General features: G+C 40.3%; 1 protein-coding gene across 5 annotated transcripts in view; it reads left to right on the top strand.

Moving 5' to 3' along the window:
* Window positions 1-13841, top strand: part of LOC133631567 (rap guanine nucleotide exchange factor 4-like) — a 115579-nt gene that overhangs the window by 47856 nt on the left and 53882 nt on the right. For 4 of the 5 annotated variants that reach the window (XR_009821488.1, XM_062023904.1, XM_062023901.1 and 1 more), the window contains exon 6: window positions 3206-3278. Coding sequence is in view for 4 of the 5 variants with exons in the window: in XM_062023904.1 (XP_061879888.1) it covers window positions 3206-3278 (73 nt within the window). In the remaining variant the exon portion in view is untranslated. Of the gene's footprint in view, window positions 1-2726; window positions 2806-3205; window positions 3279-13841 lie in introns of those variants that run through there. The other variant, XM_062023903.1, reaches the window with a different exon arrangement.

Raw genomic sequence — 13841 nt, forward strand, 5'->3', positions numbered from 1 at the left:
TTTTGAGCTTTGGTTTCCCCAAGGCCTCTCCTCTCACAGGGTTGCTTGTCCTTGACAGAGCAGCTGCTGCCACCATAGATTCACAGTCACGATGCAGGAGTGGCCATCCTGATTTTATTTTGGTGCATCTCAGTCCTTTTTGTTAAAAGGTGCAAAGCCGCTGGCCAAATCCTCTGCTTCTAATGTTTTTAAAAGCTGACGAGCACCAGAGGGTATATCTTCTGAGTCTTGCAGTATTTGTGTTGGCTATCCATGGGAAGTGCATATCTGCGGGTTTTTGATTTGTCTCTGAAAAACTCATTTTTGTTGTTTTCCAGATAAAGTACAAACAAAAAAACACACATTGGGCCTAGTCTACTAAAATCCAAATACCGTGCACTAAACAGCGTGTGCAAACTACAAAACTGCATGCACTATTAGTGGGCGTGTTGTGTGTGATCTACTAAGACTGCATGTACAATGAGATTTTTGCGCGTACCACACGACTGTCACCTTGGAAACATTCATTTACTTATTAAATCATTTATAAACAACTGCATTTTCTCCGACTTAAAGGGGAATTTTGCCTATTGTTCACAATCATTATAAGAGACGAGAACCCACCAGTGCCTCCATGGAAATGCCCCCCTCTACCTCAAAGAACTGCTCACCCCCAAATCCTGCACACAACACCTCCGCTCCGGACAGACTAACCTCCTTCAACCTCCGAGGACAAAGCTACGCACAATGGGAGACCGGGCTTTCTGCTCCTCCGCTCCCAGTCTGTGGAACGCTCTCCCTGACCACCTGAGGGTACCACAGACTGTGGATGCTTTTAAAAAAGGCTTAAAAACCCTTCTTTTTTTTAAAAAAAAAGCCTTTTTTTTTAGATATATGCTTGCTAGTTCTAGCTATTAGGCTGTTCTAGTTTTTATTTGTATTTAATTTTATCTTTTTTTTTTTTTTAATACACTGTAGCACTTTGAGGTTGTTTGCTCAATGTAAAGTGCTTTTTACAAATACAATCTATTAGTATTATTATTATTAAGAAGACAAAAGTAGGTTTTTTGGAGGTTTTTAACATTTAAAAATTGGTTCATTCTCGGTGGCTAGCAATGCAGCTAATGTTAGCAACCAATTCTACCTCTAAATCACTTTAAAAATGCATTCAAAAACCTTCAACAATACTTTATGTTCTGTAGCCTGTATAAGAACAAACTGTAGCAACATTGTTATAGTGAGAGTGAACACTGAGGAACTATTTTACTAGCGTACTAACACATCGACATGCTACGGTATTAGCCGTAAAAGCTAACTACGGCAAGAGATAAGCTAGCTTCTACTACAACATGAAACAGGTTTGAGTTTGTAACACACAACACTGTGATAGAACACCAATCTGACAAACATCAACAATCATATTACAGTATGTGTTATTTCATGTTTTGTTTGTACACAGCTAGCCAGACAATCATCATGGATGTTGTCATTCATCCAGGTCATTCTACTTTCTCCACATTTAATATCTTCATTTTTGTTATCATCTCTGTAGTGTCGCCACTTTGTGAGATTTGCTGAAGAGAGAAGGTGTGTGATGTTATCGTTGTGTTTGTGCACACACTATTCCAGGACATAAAACCGGAAAGCGAGCCTGGGGTGCTTGTTTCAGTCACTCTGCAGCAAAAGGCTCTTTTGTGTCTTGTCTTTGTGCGTGTGTGGCAAAGACTAGAAAGGCAGCCGTGTGTTTGAAGACAGGATAAAAGAAACCAGCGCTGATGCAGGCCAAAAAGACACAAATAAAACAGGAAGTAAATAAAGGGTAGTTTTTAATACCTTTTGTTCTATACAAACTCATTTGTATAGAACTAGAATTTGTATAAGGGTGGTATAGCTCGGTTGGCAGAGTGGCCATGCCAGCAACTCGAGGGTTCCGGGTTCGATCCCCGCTTCCGCCATCCTAGTCACTGTCGTTGTGTCCTTGGGCAAGACACTTTACCCACCTGCTCCCAGTGCCACCCACACTGCTTTAAATGTAACTTAGATATTGGCTTTCACTATGTAAAAGCGCTTTGAGTCACTAGAGAAAAGCGCTATATAAATATAATTCACTTCACTTCATCCTCTGTGCCTTTCTTACACCTCACATTTATGTTGGCCACTTCTGCACTCTTGTGTTGGCCATGTTGGGCCTTTTTTCTCTCTCTTCCGCCCCGCTCCATCCTCATTACCCCTTTTCATCCCCCTCGCCCTCCACAGCAGCTCAGTAACGCAGAGACTGGGATCACTGTGGTAACTAACCGGCACTGGGATCACTGTGGTAACCTGCACTGGGATCACTGTGGTAACTAACCTGCACTGGGATCACTGTGGTAACCTGCACTGGGATCACTGTGGTAACCTGCACTGGGATCACTGTGGTAACTAACCTGCACTGGGATCACTGTGGTAGCTAACCTGCACTGGGATCACTGTGGTAACTAACCTGCACTGGGATCACTGTGGTAACCTGCACTGGGTTCACTGTGGTAACTAACCTGCACTGGGTTCACTGTGGTAACTAACCTGCACTGGGATCACTGTGGTAACTAACCTGCACTGGGATCACTGTGGTAACCTGCACTGGGATCACTGTGTTAACCTGGGAGAGAAAAGTGCTTTGCTTCTTGTCTGGGATGTAGCGTCTGGGAGAGAGAGAAGAGGGAGAGAGAGAGAGAGGGCGAGAGAGAGGGTAGTGTAGTGCAGGATGCAATCAGGCGGCGTGTGTGAAAGAGCACAGTGCAGCTCTCCCAGGTCCCACATTTAGACACAATCAGGGTGTTTCTTCAGGTAAGTTTGGAGCCTCGCCTGCAGCTGTGTGATTATGTTATGTGGACTACTTGTTGATGCGTGGCTGCTTGTGTGCACATCTGCTGAGAGTGTGCTCACAACGTAGGTTGTTAGTATTGACCTTGTGCATTTAGCCTGTCTGCTAGTTGTTGTGCATCTAAATGATCTTGGCTATACAAAGGGCTTTGTTTTGACACACAGTAGTAGTGTCTGCTTGGCAGTCCAATGGATGACGCTCATCAAAGCAGGTCACTTTCTTCAGGAAGCACTTGCCATAAATGTCTTTCTGTCGGGTTCTTTATCATCAACTTAGGTACTGATGTTGATTTTATGGAAATACAGAGAAGCCTGCATACAAATGTTTTGACACCTGCTTGTGTGTGTGTGTTTGGTCGTTTAGAAGCATCGACAAAGCCTTGCTGGACTGTTGGCCCCCCCTTATGGAGCCATGGAGAGTGGATCCAACAATGACCGTGAGTAAACAAGCACCGGAATAAAAGACACACTAAATTGGGGTCATCAACAGGCTGCCCGCAGGCCAAATCCGGCCCGCCCAACTAGGGCTGGGCGATATATGGAATATACTGGATATACGGCGGGTTTGTCTCTGTGCGATGTAGGAAGTGACTATATGGTGATATTGGAGCATACGTTCTCACGCAGTTGCTTTTAGCTGCTGGCATTACACTACAGGCTCTTCCCACTCATTCTTGTCTCTCCTTCTCACAGAGACATAAAACAAGCGCACATTCTTACATACGTCACATACGTATACGCCCTCGCGGAGCAGAGAGGTAGCGGCATGGGTAATGTTAGCTGTGGTGCGAGTGGTAATAGGAGAGAAAGAAGGTGCCAATCTGGTAACAAATGGAGGAAGAATTAATTCCCAAGAAAAACAGCAGGGGGTCCAACGTCTGGCGGTGGTTTGGCTTCAAGCGGGAAGATGTTGAACAGACAACCATAATATGTCAAGTGTGGGGCAAAAGCGTTGCTACAAAAAGTAGCATTAAAGGCCTACTGAAATGACATTTTTTTATTTAAACGGGTATAGCAGATCTATTCTATGTGTCATACTTGATCATTTCGCGATATTGCCATATTTTTGCTGAAAGGATTTAGTAGAGAACAACGGCGATAAAGATCGCAACTTTTGGTATCTGATAAAAAAAAAAGGCTTGCCCCTACCGGAAGTAGCGTGACGTAGTCAATTGAACATATACGCAAAGTTCCCTATTGTTTACAATGATGGCCGCATGAAGTGAGAGAGATTCGGACCGAGAAAGCGACAGTTTCCCCATTAATTTGAGCGAGGATGAAAGATTTGTGGATGAGTAAAGTGCAAGTGAAGGACTAGTGGGGAGTAGAAGCGATTCAGATAGGGAAGATGCTGTGAGAGGCGGGTGGGACCTGATATTCAGCTGGGAATGACTACAACAGTAAATAAACACAAGACATATATATACTCTATCAGCCACAACACAACCAGGCTTATATTTAATATGCCACAAATTAATCCTGCATAAAAACACCTCAGTGTTTGTTATGCTAGCTCCTAGCTCCTATGCTAGCTCCTAGCTCCATATAAGCCGCCAATCCAATTCAAACACCTGCACAACACACACAATCACTCAGCCCAAAAGACCGTTCACCTAACCCAAGGTTCATAAAGCTTATATATTTAAACAAAGTAACGTACGTGACGCGCACGTACTGGCAAGCGATCAAATGTTTGGAAGCGCAGCTGCTACTCACGGTACCTGATATTCAGCTGGGAATGACTAAAACAGTAAATAAACACAAGACATATATATACTCTATTAGCCACAACACAACCAGGCTTATATTTAATATGCCACAAATTAATCCTGCATAAAAACACCTACGTGTTTGTTATGCTAGCTCCTAGCTCCTCTGCTAGCTCCTAGCTCCATAGAACACGCCAATACAATTCAAACACCTGATCAACACACACAATCACTCAGCCCAAAAGACCGTTCACCTAACCCAAGGTTCATAAAGCTTATATATTTAAACAAAGTTACGTACGTGACGCGCACGTACAGTCAAGCGATCAAATGTTTGGAAGCCAAAGCTGCATACTCACGGTAGCACGTCTGCGTCTTTGTCATCCAAATCAAAGTAATCCTGGTAAGAGTCTGTGTTGTCCCAGTTCTCTACAGGCGTCTGTGTATCGAAGTCAAAAGTCCTCCTGGTTAGAGTCTCTGTTATCCGAGTTCTTCGATCTTGACTGCATCTCTCGGGAATGTAAACAATGAAACACCGGCTGTGTTGTGTTGCTGCTGACTTCCTTCGCAAAATACGTCCGCTTTGCACCGAGAACTTTCTTCTTTGCTTGCTCAGCTTCTTTCTCCATAATGCAATGAACATAATTGCAACAGATTCACCAACACAGATGTCCAGAATACATCCAGAATGAGATGAAAACAGCTATTTCGTATTGGCTTCAATGTGGAAGCCATACCCGTGTTCCCCGGGCTACGTCACGCGCATATGTCATCCTCAGAGGCGTTTCGAACCGGAAGTTTAGCGGCAAATTTAAAATGGCACTTTATAAGTTAACCCGGCCGTATTGGCATGTGTTGCAATGTTAAGATTTCATCATTGATATATAAACTATCAGACTGCGTGGTCGGTAGTAGTGGCTTTCAGTAGGCCTTTAATGCTAATGTAGCATCATTTGAAAAGTCACCCGCTAGAGAATGAAGAGTGCTTGAAACTCCGCATGTCAACATCTCCGTTCTGTGCCACACCCACAAAATGCCCAAGCAACCATTTCCATATCAACACCGTAAGAAACAAATAGTCAACAACAGAAGGAGATAACGTCCGCAGGAACCTACCACATAGTGAAGGACATACACTATTTGATTTCCTATTATGCAGCTCATTTTTATTTGACACTTATTGAAATATCTTGTGTGACATCATGCACAAAAGTGCACTTTATTAGTTTTAAACTATTGTAGTGGCGTTCTGTACAAAAAGTGCACTTTAGTTTAGTGTTGTTTTGATATGTCATCTTAGTGACATCATGCACAAAAGTGCACTCATAGCTTGTTTTAAAATGTCTCTGACAATCTTGCACTTTCTGTTTTGAAATGACATGAATGTTTGTGCCACTGCTTAATAACTGTTTCATAAATACACTTTTAGTTGTGATTTCCCTCTCTGCATGAAAGTTTAAAAGTAGCATATATTAATGCAGTATGAAGAAGAATGTTTTAATGTAGACTAGGGCTGGGCGATATGGCCTTTCATTAATATCGCAATATTTTAAGGCCATATCGCGATACACCATATATATGTGGATGTGTTGCCTTAGCCTTGAATGAACACTTGATGCATATAATCACAGCAGTATGATGATTCTATGTGTCTACATTCAAACATTCTTCTTCATACTGCATTAATATATGCTACTTTTAAACTTTCATGCAGAGAGGGAAATCACAACTAAAAAAATCAGTATTTTTTTCATACGGTGTTGATCTGGAAATGTTTGCCTCTGCATTTTGATGGTGTGGGCGTGTGGCACCGTACAGAGATGTTGACATGCAGAGTTTCAAGCACTCTTCATTCTCTAACAGGTGACTTTTCAAATGATGCTACATATTAGCAGTAATGCTACTTTTTATAGCAACGCTTTTCTCCCACACTTGACAAATTACGGTTGTCTGTTCAACATCTTCCCACTTGACATATTACGATTGTCTGTTCAGCATCTTCCCGCTTGAAGTCAAACCACCACCAGACGATGGACCCCCTGCTGTTTTTTGGGGAAATTAATTATTCCTTCATTTGTTACCAGATTCGCACCTTCTCTCTCTCGTATTACCACTCGCACGGCTGCGCTAGCATCACAGCTAACGTTACCCATGCTGCTACCTCTTTGCTGCGCAAGGGCGTATACGTATGTGACGTATGTAAGAATGTGCGCTTGTTTTTTGTCTCTGTGAGAAGAAGAGACAAGAAAGAGTGAGAAGAGCCTGTAGTGTAATGCCAGCAGCTAAAAGCAACTGCGTGAGAACGTATACTCCAATATCACCATATAGTCATTTTCTACATCGCACAGAGACAAACCCGCCATATATCCAGTATATTCCATATATCACCCAGCCCTAGTGTAGACACATAGAATCATCATACTGCTGTGATTATATGCATCAATTGTTCAATCAAGGCTAAGGCAAAATATCCACCTATATATGGTGTATCGTGACATGGACTAAACATATCCACATATATATGGTGTATCGTGACATGGACTAAACATATCCACATATATATGGTGTATCGTGACATGGACTAAACATATCCACATATATATGGTGTATCGTGACATGGCCTAAACATATCCAGATATTAATAAAAGGCCATATCGCCTAACTGCTAATGAAGACACTTTACAGCTCAATATCTAATTTATATTTACATTATGTGCACATTTTCCAAAACTGGTTCTTAAAATGATGGTCTTGAACAAATGTGCTGTAAATATTGTTAAAATTCTTCCTTTGCTTTTATTGACCCGAATGAAGTTCCACTTTGCCAGTAAATCTGGGTATTAGGGATGCGCCGATCCATCTGCAACCAAACAGCATTGGCCAATTTTTGCGAAAAAGTAAGTGACCGCCGTTGCCGATTAATAAAGCAAAAACACAGATCCTATCTGACTGACTCTATTTGTAATCCCCCGGCTGACAAAGCTGTTAATTAGCAGGCAATTGTGTTAATTGCGTGTCTCCCTACACAGTGTGGGTCCGCTTCCTTCAAATAATAATAATCCCCTCCATTACAGTAAAAAAAAAAGCATTTCTTAATGTCTAAAGTAACATGATCATGTACCATTATCACTGGAGGACAAGGCTAAACATTATACATACCCAGAACAAGCATGTTAATAGATGAAATAACCGCTAAACTAGCTTAAAGCAACACCAAGAAATAAGTGCTTAGTAAATGGAACCGCCTTGCAACAGGAAGTAAGCAGGAAGCAACAGGAAGTGAACAAGTAGATTGATAATAGTCTAGAGAGAGGATAATCCAACAACTGTTGGTGTGTCAGTATTGTCACAGTCAGTACACGACACATAGGAAGAGGGCGGATCCATACATTAGCTGGCGGTGTCAATACCATAGATCTAGTCAGACTAGATCTGACCAATCTAAGTCTATGAGCATGAAGTGATGAACCATACTTGGATGAGAGGATAGATCCTCTAGACATCTAGACTAGATCTGACACTTAATCTGACTAATCTAAGTCTATGATCATGAAGTGATGAAGCCTACTTGGATGAGAGGTGAAACATCTTCTAAGACAAACCAAACAGTTAAAATAGCCTGATTTCAGAATCAGAAATACTTTAGTAATCCCAGAGGGGAAATTGAGCATCTGATGAGGACAATGCATATTGACCAACATATGAGCTAAACGTCACAGTAAATATGGCAGAATTAGCTACAATAGATACATTTCATCTGTTGTCCTAAGGCTGGCACCATAAAAACACACATTTATATCATAGATACATTAAAATAAATATTGACCATAAAACAACATAAAATGAACTCATGGGTACAAGACTGGTTTGTCTTTAACTAGTGTTTTTCTGAAAGTAGAAAAGTTGACACAGTTATTAATAGGGGTGTAACGGTACGTGTATTTGTATTGAACCGGTTCGGGTTCGGTTCGGAGGTGTACCGAACGAGTTTCCACATAGACATATTAAGTAGCGTAACGCACGTTGTGTAAACAATGCACACCGAGGCACAACACACGGCATGCCAGCAGCTAACGGGATATGATAGACTGACCATACGTCCTCTTTTCACCGGACATGTCCTCTTTTGCGGAGCTGTCAGGGCGGAGTTTCTTAAATGCCTCAAATGTCCGGCATTTTGAGTTAGGGTTGCGTGTATTTTAGGGCTGCAACTAACGATTAATTTGATAATCGATTAATCTGTCGATTATTACTTCGATTAATCGATTAATGATCAGATAAAAGAGACAAACTTTATTTCTATCCTTTCCAGTATTTTATTGAAAAAAAACAGCATACTGGCACCATACTTATTTTGATTATTGTTTCTCAGCTGTTTGTACATGTTACAGTTTATAAATGTTTATTTTTTAAAAATTTTTTTTTTTAAAAAATGTATTTTTATTTTTTTAAAAAGCCTCTGCGCATGCGCATAGCATAGATCCAACGAATCGATGACTAAATTAATTGGCAACTATTTTTTTAATCGATTTAATCGATTAGTTGTTGCAGCCCTAGTGTATTTTCAATGTACGTTCAGGGTTAAGAAGGGGTTAAAAACAAAACAACTAACGATTAATTTGATAATCGATTAATCTGTCGATTATTACTTCGATTAATCGATTAATAATCGGATACAAGAGACAAACTTTATTTCTATCCTTTCCAGTATTTTATTGAAAAAAAACCAGCATACTGGCACCATACTTATTTTGATTATTGTTTCTCAGCTGTTTGTACATGTTGCAGTTTATAAATGTTTATTTAAAAAAAATATAAAAATAAAAAAAAAAATATATATATATATATATATATATATATATATATATATTTTTTTTTTTAAAAAGCCTCTGCGCATGCGCATAGCATAGATCCAACTAATCGATGACTAAATTAATCGGCAACTATTTTTATAATCGATTTAATCGATTAGTTGTTGCAGCCCTAGTGTATTTTCAATGTACGTTCAGGGTTAAGAAGGGGTTAAAAACAAAACAAACATCAGCATTGATGAGGGAGGGGCAGAGACAGAGAGAGAGAGAGAGAGAGAGAGTTATGATAAACGCGCATGCGTCGCCAGGCTCTGCTTTTTATCCATAGATTTATCACATTTAATTTTTTATTATCTATAGCAGGGGTGTCAACAGTGTGCCCCGGAGGCCATTTGCGGCCCACAGCTAATGTTTTAAAGGCCCACGGCACATTCTAAAAATACTATTCAAATTAACAAAAACATAACAGAAGTGAAATAAAAAAGCTTAAAGGTTAAATGTAATTTAGAAAAAGTTGCAATGTTGACTAATAATACAAAGCTGTTTTTTTTTCTTTCAAACTGTCATTGCTCAAAACATAATATTGAATCAAAATCAATGTTATTATGAATTATTGACCTATCCAAGGTTCCCATTACTTCACATCAAATATTACACTAAGAAAAATATTTTTGGTGGAAGATTTTTCAAATTTGGTAAATAAATAACCCAAAAACTTACATTTTGTTGTTTTCTTACTGTACCGAAAATGAACCGAACCGTGACCTCCAAACCGAGGTACTTACCGAACCCAAATTTTTGTGTACCGTTACACCCCTAGTTATTAATAATAGTGTGTTCCATGCCTCTAACTGAGACCACTGCATGTAGTCCTAGGTCCTTGAATGTTACAATCACCTTGGTTAGCGTTCTAGTGTTCACTCCATTGAAGGTTTTTATGTTGATAAAAACTTGTTGTCATTCAAAACCTTAAAAACAAAACATGCATCCAAAAATGGCTGACAAATGTCAAATATTACACTTGCTAAGAATATTACAATAATGATAGTGATTCCGTCTAAAATGTTCAAAGTCTTCTTAAAGAGAGACTTGCTGGGTCTTAAGGTGCCTGTGTTGCATCAGACCAGTTGTACAACACTAGTTTATATGTGTAAACATCATGGCGTTCATGTATATAGTCCAGTTGTGATATGTTTAAGTCAATACCATAGTCAGTTTGTACCAACCTTTACCTTTTCCTCCTAAAAGTCCCCAAATAGAAATAAACTTCAGTGCAGCAGCTCTGACGATGTGTGGACAATAGAGTTACACTTTTATCATCCTCACTCTGTACCGCAGTGATAGTTGTTTGGCAGCTCAAGTAGGCCATTAAAGCAGAAGATCCCTTGGTTGTTGGTGACCTCCACCCTGCTGCTGCATCCCTACCCACCTCTGGCCTCAGGGCCCACTTATGGAGGCACCAGAGTCCGAAATGTCATTAACTCCCTCGTCATCTCTATCAGCTTTCATCCATCACCATGGATGGTACATTAAAATGGTCTTCCTGCCTATTAGGGTTATTCGGTATACCGCTAATAATTAAGTACCGCGATACTAATTGATTGAAATCGGTACAATACCACCTTTGAAAAGTTCCGGTACTGTTCTTCCATCTGAATGCTGCTGTGTGGTGGTGACTACAGATCAGTGCATGATGTTGAGTGTGGCAAAACACACACAAAGTGTATACACATCATTAACATCTTGGAGAGGAAGAATGGCAAACACTACAATTCTACTGGTTAATAAAGAGTGTGTGAAGTACAATATGGAGGTATTTGGACTTCAAAAACTAACTATAAAAACTACAATTCTACTGGTTACAAAACCCGTTTCCATATGCGTTGGGAAATTGTGTTAGATGTAAATATAAACGGAATACAAAGATTTGCAAATCCTTTTCAACCCATATTCAGTTGAATATGCTACAAAGACAACATATTTGATGTTCAAACTCATAAACTTTTTTTTTTTTTTTTCAAATAATAATTAACTTAGAATTTCATGGCTGCAACACGTGCCAAAGTAGTTGGGAAAGGGCATGTTCAGCACTGTGTTACATGGCCTTTCCTTTTAACAACACTCAGTAAAGGTTTGGGAACTGAGGAGACACATTTTTGAAGCTTCTCAGGTGGAATTCTTTCCCATTCTTGCTTGATGTACAGCTTAAGTTGTTCAACAGTCCGGGGGTCTCCCTTGTGCTATTTTAGGCTTCATAATGCGCCACACATTTTCAATGGGAGACAGGTCTGGACTACAGGCAGGCCAGTCTAGTACCCGCACTCTTTTACTATGAAGCCACATTGATGTAACACGTGGCTTGGCATCGTCTTGCTGAAATAAGCAGGGGCGTCCATGGTAACGTTGCTTGGATGGCAACATATGTTGCTCCAAAAGCTGTATGTACCTTTCAGCATTAATGGTGCCTTCACAGATGTGTAAGTTACCCATGTCTTGGCCACTAATACACCCCCATACCATCACAGATGCTGCCTTTTACACTTTGCGCCTATAACAATCCGGATGGTTCTTTTCTTCTTTGGTCCGGAGGACACGACGTCCACAGTTTCCAGAAACAATTTGAAATGTGGACTCGTCAGACCACAGAACACTTTTCCACTTTGTATCAGTCCATCTTAGATGAGCTCAGGCCCAGCTAAGCCGGCGGCGTTTCTGGGTGTTGTTGATAAACGGTTTTCGCCTTGCATAGGAGAGTTTTAACTTGCACTTACAGATGTAGCGACCAACTGTAGTTACTGACAGTGGGTTTCTGAAGTGTTCCTGAGCCCATGTGGTGATATCCTTTACACACTGATGTCGCTTGTTGATGCAGTACAGCCTGAGGGATGGAAGGTCACGGGCTTAGCTGCTTACGTGCAGTGATTTCTCCAGATTCTCTGAACCCTTTGATGATATTACGGAGCGTAGATGGTGAAATCCCTAAATTCCTTGCAATAGCTGCTTGAGAAAGGTTTTTCTTAAACTGTTCAACAATTTGCTCAGGCATTTGTTGACAAAGTGGTGACCCTCGCCCCATCCTTGTTTGTGAATGACTGAGCATTTCATGAAATCTACTTTTATATCCAATCATGGCACCCACCTGTTCCCAATTTGCCTGTTCACCTGTGGGATGTTCCAAATAAGTGTTTGATGAGCATTCCTCAACTTTATCAGTATTTATTGCCACCTTTCCCAACTTCTTTGTCACGTGTTGCTGGCATCACATTCTAAAGTTAATGATTATTTGCAAAAACAAAAATGTTTGTCAGTTTGAACATCAAATATGTTGTCTTTGTAGCATATTCAACTGAATATGGGTTGAAAATGATTTGCAAATCATTGTATTCCGTTTATATTTACATCTAACACCATTTCCCAACTCATATGGAAACAGGGTTTGTAATAAAGAGTGTGTGATGTACAATATGGAGGTATTTGGACTTTAAAACTAACAATAAAAACTTAAATTCTACTGGTTAATAAAGAGTGTGTGAAGTACAATATGGAGGTATTTGGACTTCAAAAACTAATAATCAAAACTACAACTCTACTGGTTAATAAAGAGTGTGTGAAGTACAATATGGAAGTATTTGGACTTCAAAACTAACAAAGGTGACACTTTAAACAAGGAAGCAACACGCTTCAAGTGTTGCTTTGAAAAGCGCCTCACCAAATGTGGCGATTAGTATTAGCACATTTGCTTCAAACTTACGTAAACATTTAAATAATGAACATTCATATCTGCACAAGGAGTTATAAAGAGTGACAGGTAATAATGCAGTTGTTACACCTGTCCTGCTGTTCGTAGTTGAGGAGCACAGGGCAGACGTTCCCTTCAGGGTCGATGTTTTTGTCGGGGTAACACACTTCACTTTACAACGGGTCTGCTAAGATCCGCTTTCAGGTCAGAATTCAAGGCCACCGATTTGTGACAATTTGGTGGCTTTATTATTAGTTTTGCAGGAAACAACCAGACCTGTTCCTCACTCTACTGTGCAGTGCATGCGCGACCTCTCTCTCTCTTTTTACTCACCCACTCACTCACTGACGTCACTCAGACAACACGTTGCCATTCTCTTAAACACACACACGCTACTCTCATGAGTTAGCCAGATCCCCTGTTGTGCACATGTAGCTACGTAACATGTAGATACATGACATGTAGATACATGACATGTAGATACATGACATGTAGCTACGTGACATGTAGCTACGTAACATGTAGCTCCGCAACATGTAGCTACGCGACATGTAGATACATGACATGTGGCTATGTAACATGTAGATACATGACATGTAGCTACGTAACATGTAGCTACGTAACATGTAGCTATGTAACATGTAGCTACGTAACATGTAGATACGTAACATGTAGATACGTAACATGTAGCTACGCAATCTGTAGCTACGCAACATGTAGCTACGCAACATGTAGATACGT

This window comes from Entelurus aequoreus, linkage group LG16, assembly GCF_033978785.1.
Source record: "Entelurus aequoreus isolate RoL-2023_Sb linkage group LG16, RoL_Eaeq_v1.1, whole genome shotgun sequence".
Taxonomy (NCBI): domain Eukaryota; kingdom Metazoa; phylum Chordata; class Actinopteri; order Syngnathiformes; family Syngnathidae; genus Entelurus; species Entelurus aequoreus.